The following is a 13,038-nucleotide window of genomic DNA, read 5'->3' as shown; positions in this document are numbered from 1 at the left end:
TAGTATTATTTTAAATGTGTGCTAAAATTAACCAAAACCATTTTAGTCTGAAGTAAATAAAAGAAAAATGTGTAATGTCAGAAGTGGGATTCGAACCCACGCCTCCAGGGGAGACTGCGACCTGAACGCAGCGCCTTAGACCGCTCGGCCATCCTGACACGAGTGCCATCTATTTTAAATACTTTGTAAACCTTTGCAACACTAAAATTAACCTCTAAAATTACGTGTAATGCAAATAACGTTGTCTATTAACCTATCCAGGCTTTATATTTAACCTTTCTTATTAATGGCCGGTGACAATTACCAGCGAGTATTTTTAGCTGCATGTTAGCTAGCCGGCTAACATGGATGCGTAGCTTTCGCTCCGATTATATTGTACGGCTGCTCACTCCGTGCTTAACATTGGACATATAGTTAAATATAAAGTCGAAAGGGCGGTCTTACAAAAAAAGGTAAGATATCTAGCTCACTAGCTCTGCCTATTCACGTTAGCCTAATGAATCTGATTCTGATTCTGATGTCTGAATTATTGTGACTCGTTGTCATTGAAACTGATAGTCAAAGGAAAAACTAGCTAGCTAAATGGCTAACTTCCTAGTTAGCAGCGGGTGTATTAACCATGTTAAGTATTAAAGTAAATGTGTTAACAAATCGGATGGTCAATAATAAAATATTACTGGTTGGTTACTTATTTACTTACTAGTTACAATTGTATTTATTAATTAGAATTTATTGCAAAGCACCTGTACTTTTTGCTGTGTTTAAAACTGATACTGTATTAATCTGGGTTTACAGGTCAGTTGAGACGTAGACAGTTGAGAACTATGGCAGCTGCTCCACCTCCCAACTTTTCATGGGTTGAGCCACAAAAATTAGCTGGACTCGGGATGCCAAGGATGACAGCCCATTATCAATTTCTACTAAATAATGGAATCAAACACTTAGTCACTTTGTCTGAAAGAAAGCCCCCTTACCATGACAACTATCCAGAGTTGACTTTGCATCACATCAGAATATATGACTTCTGTGCTCCAACTTTTGATCAAATCAAACTCTTCTTGTCCATAGTGGAGGAGGCCAATTCTAAAGGAGAGGTACAACAAAATATCTACATCTATCATGAAAATATTGTTTCTAATGTATTACTAATATCAATGTTTTCTTTATGTTAGGGGGTTGCAGTGCATTGTTTGCATGGTTTCGGAAGAACCGGAACTATGTTGGCCTGCTACTTGGTGAAGAGCAGAAAAATCAGTGGGATTGATGCCATTAATGAAATTAGAAAGATCCGCCATGGTTCTATTGAAACTCGAGAACAGGAGCAAATGGTAGTGCAGTTCTATCAGCAAAATAAATGTTGATTTATATTAAGTAATATAAATTTTATCTATTTGAAAGAATTGTGTATACTGTTGTCATTTATCTTCATAATGACAGTCAACATACATTTAAAAAAATAAAAGTGCTCCTACACTTTTTAAAAACTATAGCTGTTTTAAAGATTTTCCAAAACTATATACTAAATAGATATATACTAAAGTGACAAAATCACAAAGTCACAGTCACTTTAATTAAAGGACACATTCGGTATGCATAGTCCTATTACCAGTGTTGCTTGAAAGTTTGTGAACCTTTTAGAAATTCCTATAATTCTGCAAAAATTTGACCCAAAATATCAGATTTTTTACTCAAGCCCTAAAAGTAAAAAGTGAACACAATCAAACAAATGAGCCAACATTACATATCTGTGACTTGCAAAAGTACATGAACCATTTTTTCTTAAGATTCAGTTAAGGGACAGTTGTCTTGGTATTTTCATTTAGAGATCACTGGTGTAATTCTGAATTCATTGCTCCATCAATTATGGCAAGCTGTCCTGACCCAGATGCAGCAATACAGGCCCAAAGCATGATACTACCACCACCATGTTTCACAGACAGTGGACAGTGTGTGTTCACAGACTTATGGTGAAATTCAGTATTTTCCTTTCTCTAAAAATAATGCTTCTCATTTTAAAACAAAATGCTTTAATTTGGTCTCGTTCCTCCACAAATAATTTTTCCAGTAGTCCTCTGGCTTTTCCACTTGATCTTTAGCAAACCTCATGGGCAGCAAAGTTCTTTTGGGGAGTAGTGGCTTTCTTCTTGCAACTCTTCCTTACACACCAAGGTCGTTCAGTGTTCATTTCATGGCAGACTCATGAACATTAATATAAGCCAAAGTAAAAGAGGCCTTTAGTTGCTTAGAAGTTACCCTGTATTCCTTTCTGACCCAACATGTCTTGCTTTGTTGGTTGACCACTTCTGGGAATGTACCAATGGTCTTAAATTTCCTCCATTTGTACAAAATCTATATGACTATGAGGCCAAACTCTTAAAAGAGAATTTTGCAACCTTTTCCAGTCTGGTGAGCAACAATAACCTTTTCTGAAGTCCTCAGAAATCTCATTTGTTTTTACAAAGATCCCCTTCCAAAAACACACGTCATGAACACCAGACTTTGATGTCTGTTCTTTAAATACAACAGGACAGTAATTGACTGAAATCAGATGGACTCTAATTTTACCTTGAAATTAAGTATTAAACCTAGAGTTTTACATACTTTTGCCTCTCTTGTAAAAAGATATGTAAAATTGGAACTTTAAAAAAAAAAGACCAAGTATAATATATTTGTCGGATCTGTTTCACTTTTGGGACTTGTGTGAAAAATCTGATGATGTTTTGGGTCATATTTATGCGGAAATATAGACATTTCTAAAGTGTTCACAAACTTTCAAGCAATGCTGTATGTAATGTTTATAATCGGTGTTACAGCATTATCTGAAAAGTCACAAATCAACTGCTTGATCCCATTGACAGAAGGATTATAGCTTTACAGATTTTACACACATCCGAGACTGTTTCATAGTGTTTCTAATTATTATTTATAAAAATCTTATTTCAAAGCATTATAAAAGTTATAGTTATAGTTCAAACATTGTGGTATTTTCAAAGCCAGTGGCACAAGGATGTGTGCTCCCTGAAAATGTGGAAAATTTTCTGGAGCTCCTGTATAATTGTATAAAAAAAAGTAAATGAATAAACACTGATTTATGCTATATTGTAAACATCTACTTTTTCTGACTGTTATACATCAGTACTTTGGTTGTAGCACTGACATTGAATGGACTACACAGTATTGTTTCAAACTTAATCTCTCCTTTCCATGTGACAGATTGGTGTATCTATGACAGGTGTTCCTCTGTAAATATTTCACAGGTTTCCTTAGAGGTACCTGTGTAATACATATACACATACATTAATAGTTTTGGCTGTCTAGTTTGTAGTCATTTTAGCAAATTTTACAATATTCATTACTTCTCAAACATATACTCTTCATAAAATATAAATATAAAACATAAATAAGTGATTATCTGCTACAGAGGGTGTTCCATAGGTATACACCATGGTAGAGTTAAGCAATACTCAGTTGAGTACATTGAACAAGATAAGTGAATATTTCTCCAAATATATATAATATATATTTATTTAAACATGTTCAACATAATTAGTTGTCTCAATAAAGATTTTTAAAAACTTTCTTAAAGTTTTGATTATTTGTTCTTGTGAACATCTCAGGCATCACCTGCCTACTGTTCTCTTATGACTGTACTGTATTCTAAGCATATCTTATGCTAAGTACACATACTTGTAGATAGATGACTTAGTATAGTGTTAGACCTTGAAACTACATTATAAAAAACTATTGCAGTGAATATTCAGGCAGTAAATTGCATCTGACCATCCCAGCAAAGGGTTATTTGCAGTAGACGAATATACATTAGCTACAACTAAATCAGTGTAAAGAAATAGGGAAAACGGAAATGAAAAATAAAATAAAACAAAAGAAATTAAAATTGGGGAAAGGGAGGAAGAGACTGGAAAGAAGAAACTAGGGAAAGGAAGGAAAGGAAATGGCAAGCTTAGACTCAAAAATTAATCACACCCTAACTGGGAAATCGTCACAGAAACTTAAATTCACCTTAAGATTCAATGAAAGATTCCTACTTAAAATTATGCATCTAAATTGGTTGGTAGAGGAAACGGTTACTTGCATTGGCTTACTGCACAAGAGTCCGGATGCAACAGAGAAATCTCTGAAAAGTCAGTTAGGGTGGGGTCAGGCGTTCTTCCAAGTTCTCCTGAAGATCAGAGCAGTTGTCGTTCTTGGAAGTGAAGCTTGCTGGAACTTCTTTGAAGGAAGATGGAGTCGTCTTGAAGCTGTTCCTGAAGTCTGACCACGGATTAGTGGTGTTTGTGACAATTTAAAGGTCACGAACTCCACCCATCTTTGGGAAGATAACCAATACTTCGGTCAGGATTTTGAAGGGAAAAACTCCCTTTGTTTCAGGTGTCTGTGGGCGTGGATTAGCTATCAAACTTTTAGATGACTTTAAAGTTTGATCCAGGGTGTATTAAGATGGTATGGCGCCTTTCGTGCTCAAATAAAATACACCGGTGCTTGAAAAATGAGTAACCGATAATTTTGTGGTCATTTGGATACTAAACATGAAGGGTAATGACGGTATGAAGGCAGCATACATTACATACATAGATCATTAATCAAGGCAAAGATAAAGGCAAAGAAACAAAAATGAAACATGAACAAGATGCACTTTCATTAGGGAAGTAAAAAAGAAAACAATAGCTTCGTATACATTCTGACATCAGACTTTAAAGGGTCATACGGCATTAGAACAGGTATACATTATCATGCCATGATCAGTAAGATATGATGATAGAGTATAACGGATTTTAAAATACAATGTTGTTTTCTGACACATGAATAAAATACACCCTTGTCAGGAAATTAAGGAGCAAATAATTTTAAGTCAGGCAAGCCTTAAAAGAAGAAACACATTACAAAAAGGGTTATAAGAATGAGAACCTTAGAGTACCTTATCTTGGGTTTTATTAGTAAACGGAATGTCTCATTGTGTTGTGTGTGTGTGTGTGTGTGTGTGTGTGTGTGTGTGTGTGTGTGTGTGTGTGTGTGTGTGTGTGTGTGTGTGTGTGTGTGTGTGTGTGTGTGTGTGTGTGTGTGTGTGTGTGTGTGTGTGTGTGTGTTCTGTTTGCTGGCCCCAATGAGCCACATGGGGTTATCTGGTCTTTGTGGAGACTCCAGACATTCGGGAGCCAGGTGTGGGTGTAAAACTGGGTTGCTCATCGGTTAATTGAGGAGTAGATGTTGAAATTTAGGGTGCCTGGGACATGAAATCTAAAATGACTGGTACAAGACACTACATCAGTTTGTCTCAAGAAATAAAAAGTCAAAACTCTTTTAGTTGCAGTCATTTGGGCAACATGTTTATTGTTGAATTATGACAGCTTCTTTAGTGTGTAATAAAAGTTTTTCTTTTAATAATTTTTTTAGTCAACAGCCTCCATTTCTTTGTCTCTAATCTCTTGATTTTTATTAGACAGCGGTTCTGTGGTCAGACTATTCTCTTCTTCAGGGTGAAACTCCAGCCAGGTGGTGTTCTCTGGACTTTCTTGGGACACTTGTAAGCTTTTAGAGTGTTCTGAAACCTCACTAGCTTCTGCAGGGAAATCTTCCTGCTCACAGATATGAGATATTAGAAAGGTTGCCGCTACCTCTTCAGGTTTGGACTTTTCCACCTTAAGATTCTCTGTCTCTTTAATTAGAGGTGTTGCAGCAGCAGTGGCCTCAATCAATGCTTCTTCATGGGTACGTGCTTCGTGGTGAATGCCTTTTATTTCTTCTGCTACCTTGGTTGCTGTGTCTTCTGAAACACTGGTTGGTTGGCTTTCCTGTAGCTTCTGATAGAGGCTCCTTCTTTCTTCCTGCAGTGCTCTGCAAAGATTCTCTAGTTTTTGTGTTTTTAAAGTGAAAAGCTCAAACTCTTTCTCTTTCACTGCTTTCTACAAAGAATGAGGAGAAAATAATAGAGGGTTATTATGTAAACTGGGCCCAGTAATAATATTCTGCTATATTATTTAATAGACTTTCATACATCTGCAACCATTTCAATAAGAGTCTTATTACAGCCATCAAACCGGGCTTTCCATGAACTGGCTTCCTTCTCTAGCTTCTTCATCTTTTTTGCCATCTGTAAATATAAATATTAAATTAAACTTCAAATATTGAACTTACAGTGTTCAATTATTCATGTAAAAAATATTGAATAAGGGGTGCTAATAGTTAAATAGATTTTTCCCCTTAAGAGACTAGATTTTTTTTAAATAGATACCTACTTTATCTATGTCTTGTTTGAAGCTGGCATAAACCCCATTGCTCTTTGACACAGCTCCTTTAAATTCATCAAACTTCTCAGAATACACAGCAAGCTGTAAAATCATGGTACATTGTATTAACTTACAATTAAAATACATTGCACCTGCACTCTGACCCCAACCTCCTCAGTTGGGGTATGTGAAGAAAAGAATTCCACTGTGCTGTAATATAGATGTGGTGATAATAAAGGCTTCTATGCCCCATTCTATTCTATAAAATACAATTTTATAACATACAACTGGAAAAGTATAACATTTGATGCTGTTTACCTGGGTCTTCATGTCAGTTTCTTGCTCTTTCATAAGTGTCACTTGTAATTTGGCTTCAGCAGCTTGCTTCAGTAACTGTCCATAATTAATAAATAAATAAATAAATAAATAAATAAATAAATAAATAAATAAATAAATATTAATGTGTATTAGGTGTATTAGTTTAGTGCATGTAAAATGTTATTGTGCATGTGAATTATCTGAAATCATGTATCTCACATGTGCTCTCTCCAGCTTGCGCTTCTCTTCAGCATCTTTCAGCACTGCATTTGCTTGAGCAAGTTTGGTCTCCAACAACTTCTGCTGTAGGTCTCTATGCTTGAACACTTTCTCTAGATTCTGCAATATTCAGATATAATAATAAAGCAAATCTGAATCCATGGGATAGGCCTTATGTTAATGACATAATTTACAAATATATTTTTAAAATGTTCCTACATTGTTCTGTGTAAAAAGTGTAATTTTTCAAGATTTTAATTACTCTTAATGTAATAATCCTCCTTAACACTTTACTAAGGCTGTGGAAATAGTGGAACCTGTCAGTTTAGTGAGGGTGGAAAAAAAAATAGCTCCATTACTATCCTTTTTATGCTTTTTTCACATAAAACGCCTTTGGGAATTGTCCAATCAATATAACATATAATATAAAATGTGAGTGAGGGAGCTACAGGAATATGTTCCTATAAAGCTCCTTGTATCTAACAGTGATACATTAAGTTCAAAAGTAAGTGCTGTAAAGGTCCCATACCGCTTCTCGCTGGTCATATTTAGCAATAAGGCCTTTGAGTTTCTCAGCCAGGTCACTGTTCTCCTGACACAATTTGTTGTTGCGGTTGCTGTGCTCCTCGATCTGGGCCTGGATGTCTGTAAGAGTGTTCTGAAAGTGAGTCGTAATTTCCTTCCTCTTCAGGTCATCCTCACGGCATCGCTGAAGGGTCTCCTCCTGACAAAGGGGCTCGGGTAAATATGCATCACTTCTTCTATACACTCAAAACTTGAAAATACCCATAAGTACAAAAAGTATAAATCAGGTTTTTAGACAGTCACACCTTGAGTGTCTTGTTATGTCTCTGCAGCTCTCTGCAAAGCCCCTCAAGTTTACTCCGGGCCAGCACTGCTCTACTATGCTCACTCTGCAGCTGATCTTTCTCCTTCATCACCTGCAGCAGTTTCTTCTGTAGCATCTTCAGCTGCTTCTGGTCTGAGCGGTATTCCTCCAGCTGTGGACAGTACACAAAGGCTTTATTTATGACTGCTCCAAGGTCATCCTTGATTTGAATTAACATCACAGGATCATAAAACACACATGCTGCAGCATGACTTTTAGTTGTCTGTGCTCACCAGCTCTGCGTGCTTCTTTATAAGGGCTTCTAGTTTCTGCTCTGGAGTGCCAAGCTTGTTCAGGCTTTGCATAAGAAGCATAGCCTCTTTCCCTGTGATGACAGATGTTTAGATGTAGGTAGATAATTTTATATCATAGCAATGTTGAATTCTGTAATCAGAACGAGTGGATTCATTTTCTGTAACAGCATGGCTATGAGGATAGTTCAGCCTGCATTGTTTATTTATGTTATAAATCTAACAGCATATAAGGTGTATGTGCCACTTAACCTGATATTTTACAATCTTTTAATTCTTGATATGATGAAGATATCTGTGAGGAAACTTTTATTTAGCATTTGAGAGAAGTCTATAATTTCACTACTTTGGTAATAGGAGTAAAGATTTCTGATACAATAAAGACTACAGGACAAAGCATTTTATGTTTCTTAGTACCAGGAAAAGGCTGCTTACAGCTTCTCCTTTTTTTGTTGTTGTTTCTTGAATGTTCCACAACATTAAACATAACCATAACCAAAAATGTGTGACATATTCTTTGGAGTGATCACATTAGGTCATATTGCAAAACCCTGTCTTTGATTATTTTCCTATAACATTCCACCCCATAGTGTTTCGTTCTTTACTTAATTATTTCTACAATAACTCAGTCAGACAGTAAATAGGAACCTTTTCAGAAATGTCTAGCTTTCATTCAGTGTACAGCAAGGAAAAGTCTCTCACCAAGGCCTTTCAGCATTTTCTTTTCTAGCCTTGGGTCTTTGGCCTTTCCAGACTCTTTCATGTCTGTGACTGTCTCTTCCTCCAAGTCCTCATTTTCAGCTTGCTTTTCGGCTGCCTGATAAAAATTGATGATGTCCTCTAATTGTTTATTCAGGTCCTCAGTAAGGTCAGGGGTAGCATTCACAATGGGAACACTGTTTGTAAGGGTTTGTACCTCTGTAGGCACACTACAGTTCTCCATTGTTATTGTCACTGAAAATACAAGAGAATGTTACTTAAACTTTAGGGATCTTGTCACAAATCAGAGGGGTCAATCAAGCAAAAGAGCAATGAAGAAAAATGATAGGGAACAAGAGTTAACAGAAAAGAAAGATATTGCAAATGCACACAGGAAACAGGTTACAGATAATGTCGGTAATCCGGTGAGAGAAAACTAATGTCTTGACTGAAGGCGGCTCCTAGATGATATGTGGGTTCAGATGTGACAATTGTTTTACAGTGATCATTAAGTCATTACATCAATCTGTATTTGGTTAAAAGAAACAGCAGTTCATAAAAGATAACATTGTGTGTCTTTTGCAAATGATATGTTCTGCATATATTGAGATTCTACCATTTTTTTAATTGCCTGTGTTTTGGGTGAGGTCTTTCTTCTGAAGCTTTCTCCTCATCACTGGCACCTAAAGCCATGATTTTGAGATATACTTTATAAATTGAAGTTTCCTTAAAATATGACGTATGTAAGGCCCAGTAACAGAAGTTGGTGAAGTATGTTGGATACTTTGCATTATTACTAACAATAATATTTGTGTATGTGTGAAACGTTGTTTAAAAAGTTTTAGCACCCCCAAAACCCCAAGAATAGCTCTATAAAGATAAGAATGTTTAAGGACGTGCTGTTTGTTTGAGATCGGGTGGTGGTTCTAAACTTTGAGGTTGTTTACCCCTGAAAGTTACAATGCATAGTTTCACTGCGCATTTGGTTAAATTTAGCCCTGTCCAGGCTGACCACCCCCTGATCACCCCCTGGCGTCACAAGCACAGCACATACTGTAGCACATGGCACATGGCACCTGTTCTAGACCAACAGTCTATTTTAAGATCTTCTTAATATGGTCAACTTATTTATTATTCTTAAGCATATTTTGTTCTGTATGACTGATCATATCCTTAATATGTTTTGCTTTTAGATTTTTTATTTCATCAAATGTTTAGACCTAAACCCGGTTTGATAAAAAATATTTGAAATGTTTTGCTTTTCATACTGCCCAGATTATAAGCACACTACATTTTAAATTACACACAAACTACTTGTAGTTCTACACAAACCATATGTCTTCATAGCACACTCTTAGCACAAACATGGCATGCACTTCTAAACCATAGCAAGCATTTTACATTCTTCATAAATGACATCAATATAATAATGACAGTTGACTGGAAAAAATCTGACCGGAATAATTATTGCATTCATGAAAAAATTGTAGCAAATGGAGTTATTTGGTGTCTTGAGTTCAAAAGTGAATGCCTACAGTACTTACCACCAGCAGCAGTGAAGTAGACAGAAGAGGAGTGAAGGAAGGATCTGAGCGCCTGTTCCTGTAAAGACAGCAGCTGTCATAGGCAGACCTCAAAATAATCTGGTAGGATGCTATTCAAACCCACTCTGGTACACACAAGAGTCAGCAAACTTGTTTTCATTGTTCTGTATAAAATTGTTTTTGTAAGTACTATGAAAAAATATATTTGCACATTGACCTAATATTTTCTGAACAAAGTGACTGATTTACTAGGAAATTAATGTACGTACTGTACTGATGGGCCTTTTAGTTCTGATGCATTCAAAAGTTAAAAATAAAAAATTCACATGACTGTATTGTGATTATAATTTGAATACCATGCAAGTCATTTGAAAAGTAGTTTCCTTATAAGGTTAGTATAAAGTAATGCATTGTAGCATTTCATCTCTATGAAATCCAATAAAATGTAATTGTGGGCAGAGCCAAAATCTCATTAAAGTCTGAACACAATGCTGGAATTTATAGTTTAGGTATAAAAGGCATAAAAAAATTTTTTTTTTTACAATTATTATAGCTTTTAAAATGCCTCCTAAAGACATAATCAATAATTAGATCAAACAAATTTCTTTTCATTCAGAAACCCAAACAATATAATTAAGCAAACGAAGTTCATGCTTTTCATTCTGGATTTTTTAATGGTTTAAGTTTTTGTCTATCATACCTATTTTTACTTTTAACACAACAATGAAGTTACTTTAACATAAAACTGTCAAATGTCTTTATTTCCATATGTTAAATAGCTGCATTTGTTTACCCTGATGTGTTTGAATGGTTTGTGAAACACTAAAGCTGCCTTTGTTGCCATTTTCACTGACACAGCATTAACCTCCTTGTGAAATAAAGTGTCATTTGCCCCTTTTTCAGCATAGGATGCATTTACAACATAAGCCTCTGCTCTGAACAGACAATACCATGTGGATATCAGACCAGGGATGATCACACCTCATAGAACCCTGAGTTTCCACTGAGTAGAATTGATGTATAGGGACATTTATTTCTGCAGAGGAGTTCTGAATGGAAAGGGCAAACAACTCTCCTACAGGGCTGGTAAGTTTAAACTGCATAACAGATTGTAATATATAAATAATGAAATTATTATGTTTTCATATCAAGAAAAAATCTCTCACGTTTTATATTAACGATGAGGTATAAATGTGTTTCATTTTGTTTTAACATTGTTCTTTTCTAAGGAATTCATGAATCATTTAACATTTTAGCAGATATCTGATTAGGATTTTAATTTGACCTTAATACAGTCATTTTATTGTCTGCTTTCTTCATCACACAGGTGCGTTTTGTTTTCCTGCTGACAAAGTTAAATGGGGATTATGTGTAGACCACATGTCCTGTCTTTTTGTTTATGCCTAAAGTTTAAAGAGAAATATGCACTGGCAGAGGTTTTGCTTCAGTTGAAATGTCACCCAGAGCAGCAGTGTTAGTAAAATCTCTACAAAAGCCACAGGTAGGCCATGAAGGCTAAGCTGCAAAGAGTACCCGAACTTACAGAACAAAGACAAAATCATGTCGTTAAACTACATAAAGAACTTCTATGAGGGATTTGTAAGTAATTCTATCCCTAGTTTATGTTTGTTTCTCTTTTTTTTGCCACATGGGTTATTTCTGATTATTTAATAAACTGTGCAATGTACACTATTTATAAGGTTCTTTCATATTAGATGTTTGATGATCATCAGTAAATGCTTTTGGTTTGTGTTTTCTAATGGATGCCTTGAAAGCTAAATTAGAGAAATTAATTTAATCGTTACAATCATGTATTATGTTTGTTTTTTGTATTAGCTCCGGCCACCCACTGTGATTGGTCAATTCCACACTCTGTTCTTTGGCTCTGTGCGTATGTTTTTCCTGGGGGTTCTGGGATTTGCAGTTTACGGTAATGAGGCTCTTCACTTTAGCTGTCTCTCTGACCGTAGGGAACTAAATGTCTTCTGTTACAACCAGTTTCGACCAGTAACACCTCAGGTACAGTTCAACACAATTAAGTGAACTTCAACACAATTAAGTGAACAGAAACATATATATATATATATATATATATATATATATATATATATATATATATATATATATATATATATATGTGTGTGTGTGTGTGTGTGTGTGTGTGTGTGTGTGTGTGTGTGTGTGTGTGTATATATATATATATATATATATTAATAACATCTGTAATTTTTTTTCATCCACTTTCCACTTACAGGTGTTCTGGGCCTTACAGCTTGTAACAGTCCTTGTACCAGGGGCTGTGTTCCATCTTTATGCAGCATGTAAATACATGGACCAAGAGGACATTCTCGAGCAGCCACTCAACACAGTCTTTTATATAATATCTGTGCTTTTGCGGATGATCTTGGAGGTGGCAGCATTTTGGTTGCAGAGCCATCTCTTTGGATTTCAGGTTCAGCCTGTGTTCATGTGTGATGCCAGCTTACTTAAGCTTAAGGCCTTTAACTTCACAAAGTGTTTGGTCCCTGAGTACTTTGAAAAGACGATCTTCCTCAGTGCAATGTATGCATTCACCATCATCACTGTGATTTTGTGTATCGCAGAGATTTTTGAAATTCTTCGCAGAAGGTGGTGTTGTCTGAGCACACAATGACAACTCTATATTTTTTTATCAGTGTTTGTGCAAAAAAATTAGTTTTTCATATTGTAATGATTTTTAAACATCCATCCAAGAGCTGTTTTATCCTTTGTTTTGTTTTTGTTATATTAAGCAGTTAATCTCAGGTACTGTACAGTAGAATGGAATATGACTGCAATGCATTTAACTAAGGTCTACAATTTAGGGTACACAATACTAATACATTTTTTAAATT

The 13,038-nt window shown here is 35.5% G+C and overlaps 3 protein-coding genes and 1 non-coding gene across 6 annotated transcripts; 2 read left to right on the top strand and 2 right to left on the bottom strand.

Annotated features, from left to right (window-relative positions):
- Nucleotides 1-75: 75 nt before the first annotated feature.
- trnal-cag lies at nucleotides 76-158 on the bottom strand. Its single transcript has one exon. It is a non-coding gene; the product is annotated as a tRNA-Leu (tRNA).
- dusp23b (dual specificity phosphatase 23b) lies at nucleotides 97-3,097 on the top strand. 3 transcript variants are annotated; one of them, XM_047821950.1, is made up of 3 exons: nucleotides 97-449; nucleotides 794-1,094; nucleotides 1,173-3,097. In XM_047821950.1, exons 2-3 carry the CDS (start codon nucleotides 825-827, stop codon nucleotides 1,359-1,361), a joined length of 459 nt encoding a protein of 152 aa, XP_047677906.1. In that variant the 5' UTR covers nucleotides 97-449; nucleotides 794-824; the 3' UTR covers nucleotides 1,362-3,097. The 3 variants fall into 3 exon arrangements, with proteins under 3 accessions (XP_047677906.1, XP_027028219.1, XP_027028216.1); XM_027172418.2 differs by having other exon boundaries at nucleotides 98-452; nucleotides 796-1,094; XM_027172415.2 differs by lacking the exon at nucleotides 97-449 and adding an exon at nucleotides 526-679 and having other exon boundaries at nucleotides 796-1,094.
- Nucleotides 3,098-5,314: 2,217 nt separating this feature from the next.
- txlnbb (taxilin beta b) lies at nucleotides 5,315-10,248 on the bottom strand. The gene is made up of 10 exons (XM_027172210.2): nucleotides 10,166-10,248; nucleotides 8,625-8,876; nucleotides 7,905-7,996; nucleotides 7,613-7,783; nucleotides 7,312-7,506; nucleotides 6,783-6,902; nucleotides 6,564-6,638; nucleotides 6,255-6,347; nucleotides 6,014-6,109; nucleotides 5,315-5,921 (listed from the first exon to the last, which is right to left on the bottom strand). Exons 2-10 carry the CDS (start codon nucleotides 8,863-8,865, stop codon nucleotides 5,409-5,411), a joined length of 1,596 nt encoding a protein of 531 aa, XP_027028011.2. The 5' UTR covers nucleotides 8,866-8,876; nucleotides 10,166-10,248; the 3' UTR covers nucleotides 5,315-5,408.
- Nucleotides 10,249-11,083: 835 nt separating this feature from the next.
- LOC113659455 (gap junction epsilon-1 protein) lies at nucleotides 11,084-13,038 on the top strand. The gene is made up of 3 exons (XM_047821534.1): nucleotides 11,084-11,251; nucleotides 12,002-12,184; nucleotides 12,420-13,038. Exons 1-3 carry the CDS (start codon nucleotides 11,219-11,221, stop codon nucleotides 12,816-12,818), a joined length of 615 nt encoding a protein of 204 aa, XP_047677490.1. The 5' UTR covers nucleotides 11,084-11,218; the 3' UTR covers nucleotides 12,819-13,038.

The sequence above is a fragment of the Tachysurus fulvidraco genome, chromosome 12, assembly GCF_022655615.1.
Source record: "Tachysurus fulvidraco isolate hzauxx_2018 chromosome 12, HZAU_PFXX_2.0, whole genome shotgun sequence".
Lineage (NCBI taxonomy): Eukaryota > Metazoa > Chordata > Actinopteri > Siluriformes > Bagridae > Tachysurus > Tachysurus fulvidraco.
This window is presented reverse-complemented; position numbering and strand designations above follow the sequence as displayed.